The 20,749-nt window shown below is 45.9% G+C and overlaps 1 protein-coding gene across 2 annotated transcripts in view; it reads left to right on the forward strand.

Annotated features, from left to right (window-relative positions):
• The window catches only part of PGM2L1 (phosphoglucomutase 2 like 1), a 64,456-nt gene that overhangs the window by 18,823 nt on the left and 24,884 nt on the right, over positions 1 to 20,749 (forward strand). For both annotated transcript variants that reach the window (XM_075919604.2, XM_075919605.2), the window contains exon 2: positions 11,987 to 12,154. In XM_075919604.2, the coding sequence (XP_075775719.2) occupies positions 11,987 to 12,154 (168 nt within the window). The remainder of the gene's footprint in view (positions 1 to 11,986; positions 12,155 to 20,749) is intronic.

Here is a 20,749-nt window from a genome sequence, read left to right on the forward strand (position 1 = left end):
TGTATTTTGACTGTGCCAAATGTAAAATGTACTGTAAGCACACTGATCTGGATTAAGAATCCAGACAGTGTGTACTGAAAGACTATCCTGAAGTGGACAGATGTCAATTCAGATACTGCTATATCCCAGGGACCCGTAGGAAAATCTACTATGGACAGAGTACTGAAGATCCTAATGATCTTATACTCAAGAGCATATCACCTTGTGGGGAGAAGGTTACTGTTTAAACTTTTCTTGAAGAGAAAAGAGGCAATCCCCCTCCCCCTTCCCTCCCCCCAGTTTGCAAGTCTTGGTATTTCTTTCATGTCTTTGCTGCCAAACCTCAAATGGTGAAGGATGGGAAGTCTTAAGTCTTTGGAAATGTCAAGGAGATAGAGCAGCTGGGTTTTCAGCTAAAATCTGTTCAGAATGCTGTCTTGATATTCTTGAAAGTCTGTTTCAAAGGCCCAAATTTTACTTTCTTGGTATAAATCTGTGTTCAAAGTACTGCAGCTCCCATTGAAGTCAGTTATAGCAGTGGTGAAAACGGGGCCATCAAGATTTACCTGTTGCATAAAATTGTAGCAGTCAGGGTTCACTGATGTGGTGTCCTGACAGATCTCCTGCTCTGTCAATGATGATAGCCAGTTAGCTGTGTGCATTTCTGTGTTTGCTCCCGTTTAGCACAATTAGTCAACACAGCAGGCTCTGAGCCTCTAAACATTACAAAAATCAGACAAGGATTGAAGGTGCCTGGTCAGGTTTACTGTTAAATAATAGTTGTCAGTAGACTCTATCGAACCACTACACATGTGTCCCCCCTAACAATGGACCGACTCAGTCAGTGACATGGGAATCCATCACTGCCCCCTCGGCCAAAGACTGCTCTTTGGTGTACACTTTTATACACTGGAACAAACAAGTTACACCTCACTCTTCATTTGTCAGAGGGTTGCCGTCCTTTGTTACCTAGATCCACCCCTGTCATAAGCATGAGGGCTGGCCAGCACCTGGGGACTAAGTGGTTAACTATATCTCCTGTCTCTAGCCAGATATCTGGTTAGCCAATAACAATGCAGGTAAAATTTCCTTTGTCCCAGTTTGAAATCCTTAACTTTTCTCCCCTTTGTCTGAGTGAGAACGTTTTTTTTTCCGGTAAGAGGGAGATGGGAGGTGGTCGTCTCTCTCTAAGAAAAGCCTTTTCACAATATGTAAGTAGAGTAAAGTTAGTTAACCCATCGGGCTTTATTGTTTTCCTGGCTTGGGAATGTGGAAATGATATCTGTGCTGTTACAAATGGGTTTTTCCCCTCTTTTGTAACTAAGTCCTGAGCCCTAAGCATCTAGATTAATTGGTGACTCTTTTCCATCTAGTCACTATGCTGGCAACTATGGTATTGTTTTGATGATAAAAGTTTTTCTTTCTTTTATTTTTTTTAATTAACCTGGTATTGGTTCATTTCTGTGTCCTGGAAAATCTGTCTGTGGGTATCTGCATGCCTCTGACTACGGGGCAGCTACCACAGACTGCAGCTTGTATTTTCTCTCTCCCCCCCCCCCCAAGCTCTTTGCGGAAAAGAGCTTGAGGTACCCCTGAGGTTTTAGGGAGGAGGCTTCCCAAGTGATCTCTTCCCTGGTTTTCTTGGAATATCTGGGTGGTGGCAAAGTCTGGGTATTAGGATTTTGGGGGAGTTTTTGTACCAAAGTCTGTAGCAATCAGTTTTTGGGGTGCTTTTGTGGGCCCCCACTTCTGCATTTATCGTGCCAGAGTGGGGAACAGCCTTGACAACCCATTACCTTGTACACGGGGGTTCAATCACTATCATGTCAGTTTTTTAGACCCTGTTCTGAAACAAGGTCAGTATGTTCTTGTTATCTGTGGGGTTTGTGTTGGTACCAAAATGTTTCTTAGCGAGGCGTTCTGTTACGACCCTTCTGGAATGTGCTTACACCCTGTACCTAGTACCGCTTAGTTATGAGTGTTTCTGTAATATCAGCCCAGTTCTTGCCAACTTCTGTGAGCAAGGCCTGCTTCTTACTCACAGCTTAAATCTGCTTTATATTAGCAAAGTCTTGACCATTCCTGTCTAGGCCTCATACCTGGCCTGTGATATGTGGGCTTATGTTTCAGACCCTCATTCTACTATAAGAACAACTTTTAAAGAACAAATGGTGTATGTTTGTGACAGGGAAGGCTAATAAGGGCAGGTGTAGCATGAGGCTGAGATGAAAACTGTAGAAGCATTGGTACAAACAGCAAGTTAGCATGGAGTGAAGGTCCAATTAAAATTAGAAAATTCAGATATAATCCGTGTCTGTGGATCCCTATTTTAGTTGCTTTTACTATTTAGAGTCTCTGGCTGGTTCCTCTCTGTAGTTTGTTTAAATTATAATGTAGCCAGATCTGTATTACTTTTTTATATATAACGTGTTTGACCTTTAACATCTTTTTGAATAATTTTAAGTATATAATAGAAGTAGAGGGAAAACTCCAGTCTCAACTGGAAAATTCACTTTCCTAAATGCCTGTTATGTTTGTACTGAGCTAACAAAGTGTACCCTTGGTTAACTACTAATAAAATGGAAGTCTCCAGTTTAGGGATGTTAGCAAGTAGTTGACTAGAGTACTGACTACTTGCTTCCCCTGCCCTTGTTGCCTCTCCGAGAGGTAGCAAGGGGGGGTGGAACAGGAGCCAGTGCTGTGGGGGGAGCAGGCTTAAAAGCTGGTTTCCTGCAGCACCGACTCTGCAGTCTTGCCTGCCCTTCTCCCCCAGCCTCTGCAAGAGGGAGACGGGAGGCTACTCCAGCAGCAATCCCTATCCCTGTTCGTCATGGCCCGGGCTGGACACGGGCAGGAGCTGATCTGGTAGCAGCCCCTGTTCACGACGGCCAGCCCTGTCTGCTGCAGACAGGAGCTGGGACTGAGCAGTCCCATCGTGCACAGGTCCAGGACGCTGAATCTCTGCATTAAATGTAGTAAGAGCCCAGTGGCTTTTACTACTACATTTAAGATGCAGAACTGCAGCGCAGGTGGCTCCCGGAGCCAGCAGAAGCTGGAACTGCTCGGTACCAGCTTGAGCCAGCTCCTGGAGCTATACCCACTGCGGCTCTACAGAGTGGTCCTTATCGACTAGCTACATGATTAGTCAGATAACTGCAATTTAACATCCCTAGTCCAGTTAATTAATACCACACATGTTTTTTATGCCCGTGCTTAGTCTGAATAGCAGCACCAGGCAGAACATCAGTTTTTGAGGAAGATACAGGCAGTCCCCGAGTTACGACATAAGTCGGATCCGTACTTACGAACGGGGCTTTTCTCGCCCCGGAGGACGCGGGCGGCAGGACCGCCCAGACGTGCCGTGGTCCCGCCACCCGCGTCCTCTGGGGCGAGAAAAGCTGCTCCACATCTCCTTGGTCTGCTGGGGGGGGCCCCCCAGCAGACAAGGGAGACGCGGAACAGCTTTTCTCGCCCCTGAGGGCCCGGGCGGCGACACCGCGGCACGTCTCGGTCCTGCCGCCTGCGTCTCCATGGTCTGCTGAGGGGGGGGGGGCGCACAGCTAGTGCGTGCCCCCCCCCCCCCAGCAGACCAGGCTTTTCTCGCGGACGCCTGTGGTTAGAGTAGCTGGGGCACTTCCGGTTGGTCCAGTAGTGCCGCTCCTCGGCGCTACTGGACCAACCCGGCAGCACCCCAGCTGCTCTGCCCCAGGCGTCCTGATTCAGCCGCTGCTGGTCAGTTTCAGCAGCGGCTGAATCAGGGCGCCTGGGACAGAGCACCTGGGGTGCTGCTGAATTGGCCCAGTAGCGCCTAGGAGCGGCACTACTGGACCAACTCAGCAGCACCCCAGCTGCTCTGCCCCAGGCGTCCCCAAGTCAGCCGCTGCTGAAACTGACCAGTGGCTGACTACAGGAAGCCCAAGGCAGAGTTGCTCTGCCCTGGGCTTCCTGGAATCAGCCGCTGATCAGTTTCAGCAGCAGCTGACTTGGGGACACCTGGGGTAGAGCAGCTGGGGTGCTGCCAGGTTGGTCCCCGCAGCGCTGAGGTGCGGTGCTGCGGGGACCTACCCAGCAGCGCCCCAGCTGCTCTGTACCAGGCGTCCAGATTCAGCTGCTGTTGAAACTAATCAGAGGCTGATTCCAGGAAGCTCTGGGCAGAGCAACTCTGCCTTGGGCTTCCTGTAGTCAGCTGCTGGTCAGTTTCAGCAGCGGCTGAATCTGGACGCCAGTTCCGACTTAAGTACAAATTCAACTTAAGTACAAACCTACAGTCCCTATCTTTTACGTAACCCGGGGACTGCCTGTACTGCTGTCGGAGTCACCATGATTGGGTGCACACAGTAGTACACATGCTGTATCTCAAATGCTTTAAAGGCAGTTAAGCTCAGTATTATTAATTGTAGGGTTTTTTATTTTTCAGGATGTTCAGCGTTATGGTTGGAATCTTACATGCATCTTGTATCTGTTCTGTTTCCCTCAGTATCAGTAGTTTAGTCCCTTTTACATCCACTGTTTGACTGCAGTGGGAGAGAGTGAATCTAATTTTTGGATAGAGTGAATAATCAGTGTTATAGGGTCATGTCATGATATCTATTTCAGAAAGCAGTATTTTGGGTAATCTTGCCACTGAATTTGTATCACTTACCCATTCCTACCCAGTGTGTGTGTGGTGAGGCTGTCATTGTTGCAGTAGGAACCATTGCTTTGATTTTTCTAACTTCAGTTCTACCACAGTAATAATGCTGCACAAGCTTAACGTGCTTATGTTTTAAACCTTGGCTTAAAATAATAACAAAAAAAACCACAAACCCCAACTTGAGTCAGACCTAATTGTGTAATAAGTGACAGTTGGTCTCTTGAGATTATGTGAATTATCTCAGGAAAGTCCTGAGCTTCATCATTCCTGAGTATGATACCAGAGGTTGTTCTAAATGGTTTATCCTGAATCACAAATAATCAACGATCAACAATTTAGATATCGGCATACAGAGTATGCTTATTAAGTTTGCAGATGATACCAAGCTTGGAGGGGTTGCAACTGCTTTGGAGGATAGGATCATAATTCAAAATGATGTGGACAAATTGGAGAAATGGTCTGAGGTAAACAGGATGAAGTTTAATAAGGACAAATGCAAAGTGCTCCACTTAGGAAGGAACAATCAGTTTCACACATACAGAATGGGAAGCGACTGTCTAGGAAGGAGTATATTGCAGAAAGGGATCTAGGGGTTATAGTGGACCACAAGCTAAATATGAGTCAACAGTGTGGTGCTGTTGCAAAAAAAGCAAACATGATTCTGGGATGCATTAACAAGAGTGTTGTGAGCAAGACACGAGAAGTCATTCTTCCACTCTACACTGTGCTGATTAGGCCTCAATTGGAGTATTGTGTCCAGTTCTGGGTGCCACATTTCAAGAAAGATGTGGAGAAACTGGAGAAGGTCCAGAGAACAACAAGAATGATTAAAGGTCTAGAGAACATGACCTATGAAGGAAGACTGGAAGAATTGGGCTTGTTTAGTTTGGAAAAGAGAAGATTGAGAGGGGACATGATAGCGTTTTTCAGGTATCTAAAAGGGTGTCACAAGGAGGAGGGAGAAAACTTGTTCTTCTTGCATCTGAAGATAGAACAAGAAGCAATGGGCTTAAACTGCAGCAAGGGAAGTTTAGGTTGGACATTAGGAAAAGGTTCATAACTGTCAGGGTGGTGAAACATTGGAATAAATTGCCTAGGGTGGTTGTGGAATCTCCATCTCTGGAGATATTTAAGAGTAGGTTAGATAAATGTCTATCAGGGATGGTCTAGACAATACTGGGTCCTGCCATGAGGGCAGGGGACTGGACTTGATGGCCTCTCGAGGTTCCTTCCAGTCCTAATAGTCTATGATTCTATCAATGTTGTCATGAAACTATTTAGGCAGGCTGCCTGGCCTGCTTGAGAAAGTAGAGGATATAGCAGATTTCTTCAAACTTCCCCCTGCCATCAAGTTCCATAAGGCTGCAACATAAGTCTTTTATTACTGTTGCCCTGCTCTAATGTGCACAAAATAGCCAATAATATTGTTATTCGAGAAGGTTTCTAATGCCCTGGTGCTGCTATCCCCTCACTTTTTAGAGTCCATAGAAGCTGTTGGGGCTTCACCTTGTTACAAAGGTCTGCTTGTAAGAATGTAACTGCAGGTTAGGTACTTAAATTACGCTTTTGACAACTCTAAATGCCTTTTTAGGGAAGAGGGTTTTGTTGCCTTGTTACTATGGCAAGTCAGCAACAGACCTTCTTCTGTGTCATCAAATTCACTTTGAAAATAGTTCCAAAACATGTTGAACAGCTGACTCCAGCTACAGTTTCTTGTAAAAGTAAGCTCTTTCTGCATTCTTGTGATTTCTGTAGAAGTATGCTACCATACGTATTCACATATTGACTCTGCATCCAGACAAAACTCAGATACTTGGTCTCATAAATAGGTCATTTAAAAATAGCTTCATTTGATTTGCTGTTAATATTATTGCAAATTGTTCTAGTTGACAAAGACTTCTGAAGGTCTGTCTACATAGCTGCTGGGAGCAAGTCTTCTAGTCTACATCAACTGACTTGTTTTAGTGGGGCTCACAATAGCATGCTTAAAAATAGCATGTGGCTATTTGGGCTCAGGCTGTGAAGCCTAGAAAGCCCAAATGTCAGTTTGTAGCATGCTAGTCCAAGCCCTGCTAGAGTGAGTATATCAACCTTGAGTGCGAGACTTGTTCCTGGCAGCTGTGTAGTTACACCATAGAGTCCTTGATAAAATGCACAGCCTTTAACTGCACTTAGATATCCCTAGTTACCTCAGGATTGGGTCTAATCTAATTCCATAATAAACAGAAGGCTAGACAGGATTATTTATATGGCAACTAAAAATAGCAGAGGCAGAAAAAGTTACTGCAGTAGTTTAAAAACAGCAGTGGGGACCTTGACCAAAGAAAAGCAGAGTTTTAGCTTTCCTGGGGTAGATTTGTACTGGTTTTGATAGATTCTGAAAGAAATATCCTATCAGAATATATACTCAGGGACATTTTTCAATTATGTTCAAGAAGGCTGTTGAACAATCAATATTAATATTTGAAATAATGGACCACTTGTTGGCAGGCAAAATGATTAGTAAGCTCATTCTCAATCAAATAGGATTTTTCTAAATAAAAACAGGCTTGAAAATGGATTGGAGGCTTTTGATCAGGAGAGAGAATTTGACACTATCTTGATAGTTAAATATAAGGACCTCTGAGTCATTCTTCTGATTAAATATCAGTGCTAATACTAGAAATGTCATGATATAAGAAGTAATTGGACCATTTTCTGTGAGGGAGATAAACTTTTGAGCTCTTCTACCTTGTCTTGCCAATATTATAAATGGCAGCAGATAGGGTATGTCTCCACTGCCTAGTATGTAAATATGGGTATGTCTACACTGCCACCCTAGTTCGAACTAGGGTGGCTAATGTAGGCATTTGAAGTTGCAAATGAAGCCCGGGATTTAAATATCCTGGGCTTCATTTGCATCTTGCCGGGTGCCGCCATTTTTAAATCCCCGTTAGTGCGGACTCCGTGCCCACGGCTACACGTGGCACGGAGTAGGTAGTTCGAATTAGGCTCTCTAATTCAAACTACCATTACTCCTTGTGGAATTAGAGAATGGTCCAATCACTTCTTATATAAAATGGTCCAATCACTTCTTATATAAAAATGGCGGCGCCTGGCAAGATGCAAATGAAGCCCGGGATATTTAAATCCTGGGCTTCATTTGCAACTTCAAATGCCTACATTAGCCACCCTATTTTGAACTAGGGTGGCAGTGTAGACATACCCATATTTACATACTAGGGATGTGAAGGTTTAATCAGTGGAGTAACAGGGGACTGCTCCAGTATCTTTTGTTGTTGTTGTTTGTTTTACACTCAGAACAAATTATAGGCTTAAAGAGATGTGATTTGAAAAAAAATTAGTCTGAATGTTGTACTACTGTGGTGACAAATCACACCTAAAATGACTAATGTAAAAGAAAGCAAATTTTTTTTAAAAAAATCTTTTTGTCTAGTTTCACCACTTCCCTGGAAAAGCTTTTCTTGTGGAAAAGTTTTGCATAAATGTAAACATTGGAGAAAAATACCCACAATAAGGAATTCAGTTTGGAAGCATTCTTGTAAACTTCCTGTCCTGGTCTCTATCCAAAGTCAAATGGGGAGGAAGCACTCCTCCCCGTTTTCCAGTTGTAAAAAGAAACAGCTGAGCTTTGAAGCATGAAAGTTGATATGGACCTCATGCTTGTTGAGGCGGACTTCCAGTGCTTAGACTGAACCAAAATAATGTTGATTTAATCATTCAATATTGTATTTTGGATATGTGCACTGGAAGAATGACACGCGCACGGCAATACAGATACAGAAGTGCAAACATTGGTTTTTGGAATTCAGCTGTAGCAAAGGCAGAATTTTAAAGCTTTGCTAACAGAATACAGGCAGTCCCCGACTTACGCGGATCCGACTTATGTCGGATCCGCACTTACGAACGGAGCTTTCTCGCCCCGGAGCTCGAAGGCAGCGGTCAGCCACCTCGACCTCCGGGGCGAGAAAAGCTGCTCCCGGTGCCCCTGGTCTGCTGGGGACCGTCTCCAGCAGACCAGGGGCATCGGGAGCAAAGCCGCAGCCCTGGCAGCTTTGCTCGCGGTGCCCCTGGTCTGCTGGGGACCGTCCCCAGCAGACCGGGGCACCGGGAGCAAAGCCGCAGCGGCGGTGGGTCCGCGCCAGAGCAAAGCCTCAGAGGCAGGCACCCTGCCACTGCGGCTTTGCTCCCCGTGTCCCTGGTCTGCTGGGAGGGGGGCGCAGCTAGTGTGCCCCCCCCCAGCAGACCAGGCTTTTGTTGTGGACCCTGGGGCAGAGCAGCTGGGGCGCTGCCGGTTGGTCCCGCAGCGCCGCTCTGGGCACTACTGGACCAACCCGGCAGCACCCCAGCTGCTCTGCCCCAGGCGTCCCCAAGTCAGCCGTTGCTGAAACTGACCAGCGCTGACTACAGAAAGCCCGAGGCACAGTTGCCCTGCCCCGGGCTTCCTGGAATCAGCGACTGATCAGTTTCAGCAGCAGCTGACTTGGGGTTCTTAAGTTGAATCTGTATGTAAGTCAGAACTGGCGGTCAGTTTCAGCAGCGGCTGAATCTGGACGCCAGTTCCGACTTACATACAGATTCAACTTAAGAACAAACCTACAGTCCCTATCTTGTACATAACCCGGGGACTGCCTGTAGCTGTGGAGTAAGGAGCTTGTAAGTGCCACAAGAAAAAATGTCACAAAGATGTGAATTTTGGAATAAGCAGTAATACTTAACCAAAAAGGAATAGAAAATGGTTTATATAGACCAGTGGTCCCCAACCATTTGAGGCTGCTGGGCGCCAGGGGGCGTGGCCGTTTGCCTGCTGGGTGCCAGAGGGTGGGGACACTTGCGCACCCAGGGGCGGCTCTCCCCCATAGAAGCGCGCCCGGGGGCAGCCCCCCCCCCCATAGCCATGCACCCAATGCACGGGTGGCCAATTCGTTGTGCACCCGGGGCCGGCGCCGCCCCCAAGTGCTGCGCGCCCGGGGCCGGTGCTCACCCTTCGCCATATGCCCAGGGCCAGCTCCGGCATCATGCATGCATCGCGTGCCTGGGGCCAGGTCACTCCTGAGCACTTGGCGGGCGCACACAAATGCCCCTGTGGGCGCCATAGCGCCCATGGGCACCATGTTGGGGACCACTGATATAGATTATTCAGTGCAAATACAGTACACACTCATATTCTTCTGGATAAAGATCTAGTTTATATTATTCAGACGTGCTTTAAATCAAGCAATAAAATGTACTTTTGGAACTGCAGTTTCTGATTTGCATGGCCAGGCTTTTTATAACTAACTATGGACACTGTATGAATGCTGTGTTCTGTATTTTACAATATTTTTTTTACAATTTTGATTTAATTATTGGTACACCACAGTAATATTTGTTGCTGCTTAGACACAAAGAAACGGCTTATGCATTTATATTTATATTCCTCTATAAAAAGTAAATTTTATCCTAACCTTTTTGGCACCTTTAGAGCTCAAGTCTCATGGACTAATTGTGCCTTTGAACAGTGGTGCTGTGGAGAAACGAACAGAAAGGGGACACGGGCCATGTGACTACCTCCTGCTCCCACGTGTCTCCTGTTTTCACACCTCTAGCCTGTGCGGGAGGGTGAGCCCTAGGGAGGCTGGGCCCTGCTTCTGCCCTACCCCTCTTCATCCCTTCCTCAACACCTCTCCCCCGAGTGATGCTGCTCAGGGGATTAGTGAGTGGAGGGGGGCTGTTGCTGGCAGCAGAAGTTGCCACGTCTTACCCCACTGTGCTCACTGGCAGCAGTGTGGGAAAGCAGAGTGACCTTGCCCCAGCCCACTTTGTTTCCCTGGCTCCCAGCAGTGTCACTCAGCTTCTGTTGCTGTTGAGTGTGGGTCTGGCGGGGGTGCTAATTCCCCGGGCTGCGTTGCTTGGAGGAGGGGGTGGAAACACCCACTGCACTCATGGACGGCAGGGAGTAGAGTGATGAAGCTGGAAGATGACAGAGGGGAGTGGTGTAGAGCTGACTTGCTTCACTTCCCACTGCAGCTGGGGAATGTACCCTCTGCCAGTCTTCTGGGCCACACGAGTCTGCCAAAGTGTGGGGCTGGAGCAGTTGGACAAACTGTCTGTAGGATGGGACAGCTCTGCCACTGGTTGCGGGTCCCTTGCCTTGGACCTCCCCAGTGGCCGGGGGGGGGGGGGGAGGAAGGATCCCACTCCATATCCCCCTCCATTACATCACCCCTGCCTCTGAAAATTAATCTGTAGGCCTTTTAAAATGCCTGTTTCCTAGTGCATCTAATAAGCAATTTTGTTGAGAATTCTTGAAATGTGAACTACACCAAGATATCTAGCTTTCGGTCTTAACTTGGAAAAGAAACATTTTCTGATGTCCAGTTCACTATGTTTAATTTAAAAATTAAAGTAATTAGACTTGGGAGAATTTGACTTTACTATTTTGATGATTAATATAAAACGTTTCTTTAAGTATTTTTTGACTTCTCTATTTCACTTTTCTCAGTTGCAAGAAATTATGGGGTATGTTTCAGACAATAGGAAGGTCAGAACAATTTAATCATGATAGATGTTGAGATTAGGGATGTTAAAATGCATTTACATCGGGGGAGGCAGGAACCAGTGCTCACGGGGATCTGGCTTTGTCTCCCATTTCCCCCACCTCTACTCCTGTGCTGCTGCCTCCAGCAGCGTGGGTTTGGTGGGGAGGAGTAGGTGGCTTCACAGGAATTTGTGCTCGTGGGGAGCTGAATTTTAAGCTCCTCTGTAGTAGGCAGTGGGGGGGACGGACATGTGGCATGGAAAGAGCAGGTTTAAAGCTCTCCCCTCCCCCCAGCCTCTGATATAGAGGCAGCAGCGGGGATGGACTGCATGTAATAAGGTTAACCAATGAGCCCAGGTTCATCAATTTACCATGTAGTCGGCTACACATTCGCATCCCTAGTTGAGATTCAAAATGTTTTGTAACTGCTAAAATGCAAATAATCAATATTACATGTCCAAATATACAAAAGTAAATTTGAGCATTAACTCAAATTCAAGCAGATTCTCAAACAAAATTTTTCTTTCTTTGCCTATCTGCGAGTTTTAATTATTCTAGATAGGGATATTTGTGTATATATGGTGAAATAGACATTTACAAATACGAATATATACTTCCAAGTCTGTTTGAAAAGAGAGCATGCTAGAAATGACAAAGGTTAGAGTAAAGAGCGATCCTTTCTTACATCAGCATAAAACTTGTATTATAAAAGCTTGGATTGTGGATACAGAGATCACTTCTTCCTATCCTATGAATTTTGTTAAAATAATTTTCTCTAACTACACTGTAGCAGTAACTATTCCATCAGATCCTCCTTGAGCAATGTGAACAGAATCTTCATTTCTCTTTTGCAGAACCCTAAAACAAAAGAGCAGATTGAAAATCTGTTACGGAATGGGATGAATAAGGAGCTGCGGGATCGTCTCTGTTGCAGGCTGACCTTCGGGACTGCTGGGCTTCGTTCTGCCATGGGGGCAGGTTTTTGCTACATTAATGACCTTACAGTGATCCAGTCAACACAGGTAACTGTTGGGTAACATTATACAGGCAGACTACTTGTTTATAACTTCATAGTAATCATCTTGGGAAGGGTTGTTTTACTCTGGCAGAGTCTCAGTGGAATATGGCCACTCCTATGGTTGGACATCTGGTGCCTGGTAACTAATGACCCTGGACTACCTCCTTATCCCCCAGTTGCAGGAAGCTGGCTCTTTTTGACCATCTGGGCAACAAGAGAGCTAAGGTAGAAAACCAGGTGACCCTGTTTAGCCTGGGAAGAAGAGCAAAGAATGGAGGAGGGACCCTAGGGATTGTATAGTGTGGACTTATAGCAGCAGGAGACACACTTCTGTTTTAAGGACAAAGAATCTCAGGACTGACTCAGATGGACTACTATAACTTTTTGTATTCTCAACGCTAACTAAGGAATTTCTATGCTCTGTTCCAGACCTCTAATAAACCTTTCAGACAGCATTGTTAAAAAAAATAGAGACACACTGAGGTTAGGGGTGTCCCAGATCTCCCCTAGGTGGACAATTTGAGTAGACTCTCATTTGGGGGGAGCTCATGGTGTGAAATGGTGCCAAAGGCGCTGTAGAGTTTGGACCCAGGAGACGGTGAAGTTAAGGGGCTCATCTAAGGATGTAAAATCCTGTTTAAAATGTTAACCAGTTAAACTATATGGTTTAACTGGCCTGTAGTGCCATGGATGGGCTTGCTGGTGATGTGGTGGGCCCAGTCAGACTGGAACACTCCTCCACCCCATCTGGAGCAGGGCACTGGTTAACTAGTTACCCCAGTAAGCATGCTGGTAAGGCAATGCTTACCAGGTAACCGGTTAACCCTTTGCAACCCTCGACTTACCCCAGTGAGAGAGTATGACCCTACTTTAAAGGGATCCTCCCAGGAATTATTCCAGAGCTGTTCAAGAGCACCAGACCTGTGAATCTGACACTGAGGCCTCCATCCATTTGAGCCAGCATTTGGAAAATTCCTTGAGTTGGAGAGCTCAGAACATGCATACTTCATGCATATCGCAGATTGTAAAGCACTCAGGTGGATAGGAAAATCCTTGGAGATGCATGGAGCAGTTCACATCCCTCAGATCTACTGTTTTAGATTATATTCCTCTCAAGGGGATATTTCTCATGCTGAGAACATCATATTACAATGAATGGGCCACTTCACCCCTTTCAAGCCCTCCCATGCTGTCAGTGGATGTATAAAAAAGCCCTTTCCATCCTCACTTCCTGTTTAAAGGACACTTCTGAGTGCTCTAAAAGCTTCATGCTTGCATGGATTTTTGTTGAATTAGCCAAGTCTTGGGTGAGAGTAGGGCTGTTGATCCAAATTTGGGGTCACTGAGCTAGGGATTACAAAGAGATAAACTTGAAGAGGAAAAATAGCCATTTTTCAAAAATAGGCTCGGATTATTTTCCCTCACTGAGCTAGAGGTCAAACTGTTGCTCTGATGCAGGTCAAAATGGGCTCACTTGATCAGTTTTGATCTCTGGTTTTGCATGGCACCTGCTAAGTCCCTGGGAGACTCTGGGAAAAATTGCTGTCCCAACAGACCCTCTTCTTGGCTATATTTTGGCTCTGCAGCAATTTCTACCTTGATTCCCCCCTCCCGCTCAATATGTTTTGCCTTTTCTATCTGTAGTAGTGTGCTGGGCTGCTACTTGATCTCTGGGAAGATTAATTTGGTGTTTCCAAAGATGCACAGCATGGAAGTTGATCACTGATGGAAAGGAAATATGTGTACTGCCTGGACTTGGCACCATATGGATTCAGGGTGATTCTTGGATCATGAGGTTTCAGAAACTTATAGGAGAGCAAAGAGAACAGCTTGACATGGGGCATGCTGGCTACAAGCTGCTTTGCTTGAGAGAGTTGGCTTGCATTTGTATCACGTTTTATCCACCCTGAAGCATCTAGCTGGTGTAGTTAGAGGTATTAATCAATGATAGTGATTCATGTAGCAATCGTTTTTATTCCTGATACAGTAAAACTCCATTAGTCCGGCATCCAATGCTCCGGGACTCCTGATGGTCCGGCACCATCAGGAACCCGGAAGTGCTGGGGCAGCCGGACAGGCTTCCCACATTCAGCTGCTGCTGAAACTGACCAGCAGCTGAATCGGGGAAGCCGGGAGCAGAGCAGCTGGGGTGCTGCCAGGTTAGTCCCGTAGCACTGCCCCTCGGGGCTGCGGGACCAGCCCGGTAGCACCCCAGCTGCTCTTGGGGATGCCTGGGACAGAGCAGCTGGAGTGCTGCCGGGTTGGTCCCGCAGCACCAAAGGACGGCGCTGCGGGACCAACCCGGCAGGACCCCAGCTGCTCTGCTCCAGGGGTCCCTGATTCAGCCGCTGCTGAAACAGATCAGCGGCTGATTCCAGGAAGCCCGAGGGGTGGCGCTACGGGACCAACCCGGCAGCACCCCAGCTGCTTTGCCCCAGGCGTCAGGATTCAGCCGCTGCTGAAACTGACCAGCAGCGTCAGTTTCACAAGCAGGCTGAATCTGGATGCCTGGGGCAGAGCAGCTGGGGTGCTGCGGAGTTGGTCTCGTAGTGCCGCCCCTCGGCGCTGTGGGACCAACCCAGCAGGACCCTAGCTGCTCTGCCCCAGGAGTCCCCAAGTCAGTCTCTGCTGAAACAGATCAGCGGCTGATCTGTTTCAGCAGCTGCTGAATCGGGGACCCCTGGGGCAGAGCAGCTGGGGTCCTGTCGGGTTGGTCCTGCAGCCCCGAGGGTCAGCGCTATGGGACCAACCGGGCAGTACCCCAGCTGCTCTGTCTCAGGCGTCCCCAAGAGCAGCTGGAGTGCTGCTGGGTTGGTGCTGTAGTGCCGCTCCTCGGCGCTGTGGGACCAACCTGGCAGCACCCCAGCTGCTCTATTGCAGGCATCCCTGATTCAGCTGCTGCTGAAACTGACCAGCAGTGGCTGAATCAGGGACGCCTGGGGCAGAGCCGGACTATTGTAAGGGGGGGGCTATGAGGGGTCTGGGGTGGCATCCCCTCCCACCCCACTCCAGACCCTTCATAGCCCCCCCTTCTGATAGTCCGGCATATCTGATAATCCGGCACCCCCTGGGTCCTAAAGGTTCCGGGTTATCGGAAGTTTACTGTATATACCTTAAAGTAAACAATGTATGAAAATAGATTTGGACTGCATCTGAAATTTGCATCCAGAGGCTGAGTAGTTTTCTCTGATTTGGCTGAACATTTGAATGATCAGTACAGCGACTATGTGGAAAGTGTTTAAGTGTCAGAATAATATTTATTCAGGAGATAAGCAGGTATATGCCTACCCAGTAAATGTATAAGCTATGGCACAGAAACATTCTTTGAGTGATTGCACATGTCATTCCACTTTAGTTGTGTGCATGCCCCATATTCAGTTTTTCCCTCATTAATACCAGATGATGATGATGTCAGTACACTGTGTGCATCCTAAGAGGCCTTTTGGCACTGTGTTCAGTATCTCTAGAACTGAAGGAGACACATCTGTCAATGACCAGGTATGTTATCTAGCAAGAACTTTAGTACCCAAGTGAGCTAACAGCAAGAACTCTGAAGGGAAGCCTTCCCCAGTATGCCCATCTGCTGCAAAGGGAGATTTGTCAATTTGGAACCTGTGCCACATCTGTTGAGGTCATCTTCTGAAGTTTGCGTGTCAGACCCAAGATCCAATTTCAGTAGTGACAACACCAGAGTGTATGCTGTCACTAGAGACTTTCCTAAGCTCTTGGTACCAGTGTCCCTGATAGTTCAGGAAGGGTTCCAGCCCACTGGCAACTGCAGTCACTATATCAGCTCTGCAAGAGCACATGGTACTGATGCCACTTCTGGTGCCTACGAACAGGGCCAACCCACAACACTTTGGCACCTAAGGCAGGGAGCTCAAATGATGTCCCTATGCCCCCATTTCTCCTGCCTACCTCAATGAATATCCCCGGTACCATCATCTCTGGGCTTGACTTACTGTTTTCCTGTCCACATGGGTTCTGCTTCAGCATTATTGTATGACTGATTCCTCTTTTTTTGGATTTGAAAACGGGTCCTATTATGACCCATACCTGATGGAAAACTTTTCCTGCATCAGAGTGTTAGGGTTAGTGGCTGTCCCAGTAGTGGGGGGCATCTCAAGGGGCAATGGCCTGTGTAACTGTGGGGCTTTCCATCACCATGCTAGTGGCTGTTCTGGATATGGTGGGATGTTTATCCTGATGCTAGGATCTCTTCTTATCCATCTGAGCTGGCTTCATCAAAGGTGCACTGAGATCATCTGTCCTGAAGACAACATTCCCTGCTGACCAGGACCAAGCAATGGGAAGATACTTATACAGCTTCTCTGCTACAAGAGGCAGACTAGCCATTGCCTCAGTAACCTGGCATAGAATCCTAGAATAATAGGACTGGAAGGGACCTCAAGAGGTCATCGAGTCCAGCCCCCCGCCCTCAAGGCATGTTGTGTTACTTATCACCAGATAAGGTGATAGAGATGGTGAGTGATTCTTGATCACAGGAAGATTACAGGTCTCACTAAGAACTGCTTAAAAGGATGTTTTATATATTCAAGTGGAAGAGACCTATAAGCACTGCACTTGACAGAGGAGGTGCTTCATGGCTAACATCCTAGATAAGAATTAGTTAAAAGATGAGCAGGAGATGCTTCTGAATAGCAGAAAGCTTTCAATTAGTCATACTTACCTGGTCAAATGGAAACATTTCTCTATTTGGTCTTGAATGCATGCTTTTATTAACCATTGTGAATTATTTCTTGCACATAAAACACCAAGATCTGACAGTGCTATTAAAGTACATTTGGCAGTCATTTCAGCATTCCACCCTTTTGTGGGTGGGTGATCACTTTGTTCCAACTCTATAATTATTCTATTTCTAAAAGGATTGGGCAGATTATATCCTCAGGTGCAACAATTTGTTCCCCCATTCAGTCCTAATCTTGTCCTAACAAAATTAATGGGCCCTCCCTTTGAATCTTAGCTGTGCATTTCCTGGTTCTCAGAAGTTTGGGTTTTGCTCATTTCAGTGTTCTGCAAGGGGACGATGTACTGCTATTAACATTTTTTTGCTACTGAACCTTCAAAGTGCCACTTAGTCTGGACACAGGGTTACCTAAAAGTTTGTCTAAAAGTCTGGACCTACGGCCATGGTTGACTGCTTCTCCTCTGGCAGCATGGGGAATTCTCAACAATAAGAATAAAGATCATCTTTGCAGAAGACAGAATCTTCTCTGGGAGTGGTCCAAGAGGCTGAAATGAGCTACCCCAGAAAATAAGGACCATCACAAACTGTGCAGCTTTTTGCACAATTGCAAGATGCACTTCTTGGACCTTGCCTTGTCTAATGTAAATATATATAGCAATAGGTATATTTGCGTAATTAAAAGAAAATCTTAGCAAAGCACTGCACTGCACACACTACTTTTTCTGGGGAGAAGATGAGAGAAGAAACACATGCCAGCTATGTACTCATGTTGCTTAACACAATTACTTGAAAGTGCTCTGATAATATGGTAATGAGTACAGTTCAAAAACTTCTGTAGAGCAGAGTCAGTGTTGGGACTGGTTTAGCTACAGTAGTAATAGGGAGTATGGAACAAAGAAAGTTAATTAGTCCCTTCACTTTTTGACCTGTGTGATGGTGGTTGGAGCTGTTCACGCTCTCAGTGCCTGAATACTGCATGCTGCCTTTGTGTTCTGAGTCTGCTGAAAGTGTGAGTGAACTTGGATTGGCTGACAGAATAAACATTCTTGGCAGGAAGTGAAGAAAAGTTTCATTTTATGCACTAGGGAATGAGTATTTTCCAGTGACGCACCGTGTGATTCACTTTTAACTTTTTTTTGTAAAGGCTCTATTTTTGGTTGTTTACTGTCTGTGGTTAGGTATGCTACTGTGATCTTGGGCTAAAAGTTATTTCTGAATCAGAAAGGCTTTTGATTTAATCTCTGTTAGTTGAGTATTTTCAGTCTTCTGCAATTTGGGATTTTAATTACTTCAGCGGTAAGGTATAGTGAGTGTGTTAAATGGATAATCTTGATTTACTAAAAATTGTAACTGCTTCATACCTGTAGCAGTACTTTAAATAGCCATTAGTGTAATTCAGATTTGTTTCTTTCTAAGGTGTTCCATTTGAAATCTTTGTTCTAAGTATATCCTGTGCACAAAACCTCAGTGCCAAGGAGATTTAACTGGAGGTCACATAATCATACAAAGATCTGATCTAGAGAGGTGCCCAGGATCCATTGCTATTTACTCTCTTGGGATTGTGAATGCTTGGCACCATCCTGGATTAGGCTCAAGAAAGCAGTATAAATCTGCAACCAGCATTAGTTTCTAGAAGGGATGTGAATGGCTAACCAATTAACTGGTAAACCTCACCCTTAATGGGTGAGGCTTACGGGCTCCAAATAACTGTAGGGATTGAAGCTGATCCCTGCCTGCCACTGACTGGCAGGGGGCTGCTCCAGCCCTGCAGGGCCCACTGTGGGCGGAGAGGCACTCCAGCTGGGCTGGAGTCGCTCCCTGTTGGTAGAGGGCTTGGCCTGTGTGCACCACAGGCAGGGCTGCTCTAGCTTGGCCACAGCAGGTGTGTGTATGCGGGGGGTAAGGGGGAAGCCAAGCTGGACTGAAGCAGTACCCCTCCCCTCCATCTACGCTCCCTTTAATTGGTTAACCGGTGAAACATTATGCTTAGAAACTAGGGATCTAAAATCATTATGACTACATTTTGTGTGTTACTGAAATCTATATCCAAAGGCTTTTCCATTAATTAAAAACACTCTTGTGCTTTTAATATTCCTATCAGAAACAAAAAAGCTGAGCCAAATTGTGGGTGGGTCAGGATAGGAGAAAATTATAGCCTGTATATGCATGGATAAACATTAGATAGAAGTTAATCCTCTCTAGTCTGGCACAGGGATATTAACTAATGGTTAATTTACTAGTTGAGTAGTCGAGTAGTTGATGGAAATTCCATCGACTAGTTGATAGGCACTTCTGCATTCCTCCTTCGAAATGTATAAGAGCCCCAGTGGCAAATTGCATTGACTATTCGATTAGCCAATTAATCTAAATTTAACATCCTTAAAAGGGACCTCGAGAGGTCATCCAGTCCATTCCTCTGCTCTCCCGGTAGGACCAAGCTTTCGGGGCTGTTTTCCACTCTGACACGCCAAGTGCAGAAGATGGGGGCTCACAAAGCTCAAAAAGAAGAAGAAAAAAACCACCTTTGCCTCTACAGACACTGGTTACAAAAACTTCCCCACAGAATCACAATACACAGATTTTGAGGAATCACTGCCACTATCAAGTGATTTTTTTTATCCCTAAAAAACCAAGGGATGAACACTTGAACCCACCCCCAGGGGGTACCACAAGCTCTTTTGCCCCAAAAGAGCTTGAAAAAAGGAGAGAGAATCAAGCTGCAGTCTCTGATAGCTGAACTCTCAGTCTGAGGCATGCCGACATACACAGACAGATAGACACCTTCCAGGACTCCTTCCAGGATGCAATCAAATTATTACCTTAAAATAAAAAAAACCCAATTTTTATTACAAAGCAAAAGATAAACCTGATAAAATATCCTTGGTTGCTAGATGTTACAGAGCAACTAAGGAAAACAAATTAAAACACAGAGAAGTCTCTGGACACAGTGCTAGCTGGTAAAGGGGGAGGAAGGCATAGATTCACATAGAGCAGTTGACACCAAACTACAAAATAAAGAAAAAAAAATACCTTGAATGTGACTGGATTCGCCTTTTCCTTTACTTACTTCCAATCTTCTCTTTGTTCAGTCCACTTCCATGCCCTGAATTCCTTGGAGGCATGGTGGCAGTGCGTGGGTTTAAATCATTCTCTGTCTTTCAACTCCTTGTTTTTCTGTCCCCTACAAAGAAAGCAGGCAAGGAATCTCATACAATTCAAATTTCAGCACCATATGCCCATTGGTTCTCTGGTTCCCTGCCAACACCTTTGCTAGCAACTAGGGTTGTGAATGAATATTAAGTTTGCAGATGATACCAAGCTGGGAAGGGATGCAAGTGCTTTGAAGGATAGGGTTATAATTCAAAATGATCTGGACAAACTGGAGAAATGGTCTCAGGTAAATAAGATGAAGTTTAATAAGGACAAATGCAAAGAACTCCACTTAGGAAGGAACAATCAGTTTCACACATACAGAATGGGAAGCGACTGTCTAGGAAGGAGTACTGCAGAAAGGAATGTAGGGGTCATAGTGGACCACAGGCTAAATATCAGTCAACAGTGTGATGCAGTTGCAAAAAAAGCAAACATGATTCTGGGATGCATTAACAAGACTGTTGTGAGCAAGACACAAGCCGTTATTCTTCCGCTCTTCTCTGTGCTGATTAGGCCTCAGTTGGAGTATTGTGTCCAGTTCTGGGCATCACATTTCAAGAAACGTGGAGAAATTGGAGAAGGTCCAGAGAAGAGCAACAAGAATGATTAAAGGTCTAGAAAACATGAGCTATGAGGGAAGGCTGAAGGAATTGGGCTTGTTTAGTTTGGAAAAGAGAAGACTGAGAGGGGACATGAGTGGTTTTCAGGTATCTAAAAGGATGTCACAGTGAGGAGGGG

Source organism: Pelodiscus sinensis, chromosome 1, assembly GCF_052426305.1.
Source record: "Pelodiscus sinensis isolate ZL-2025 chromosome 1, ASM5242630v1, whole genome shotgun sequence".
Taxonomy (NCBI): domain Eukaryota; kingdom Metazoa; phylum Chordata; order Testudines; family Trionychidae; genus Pelodiscus; species Pelodiscus sinensis.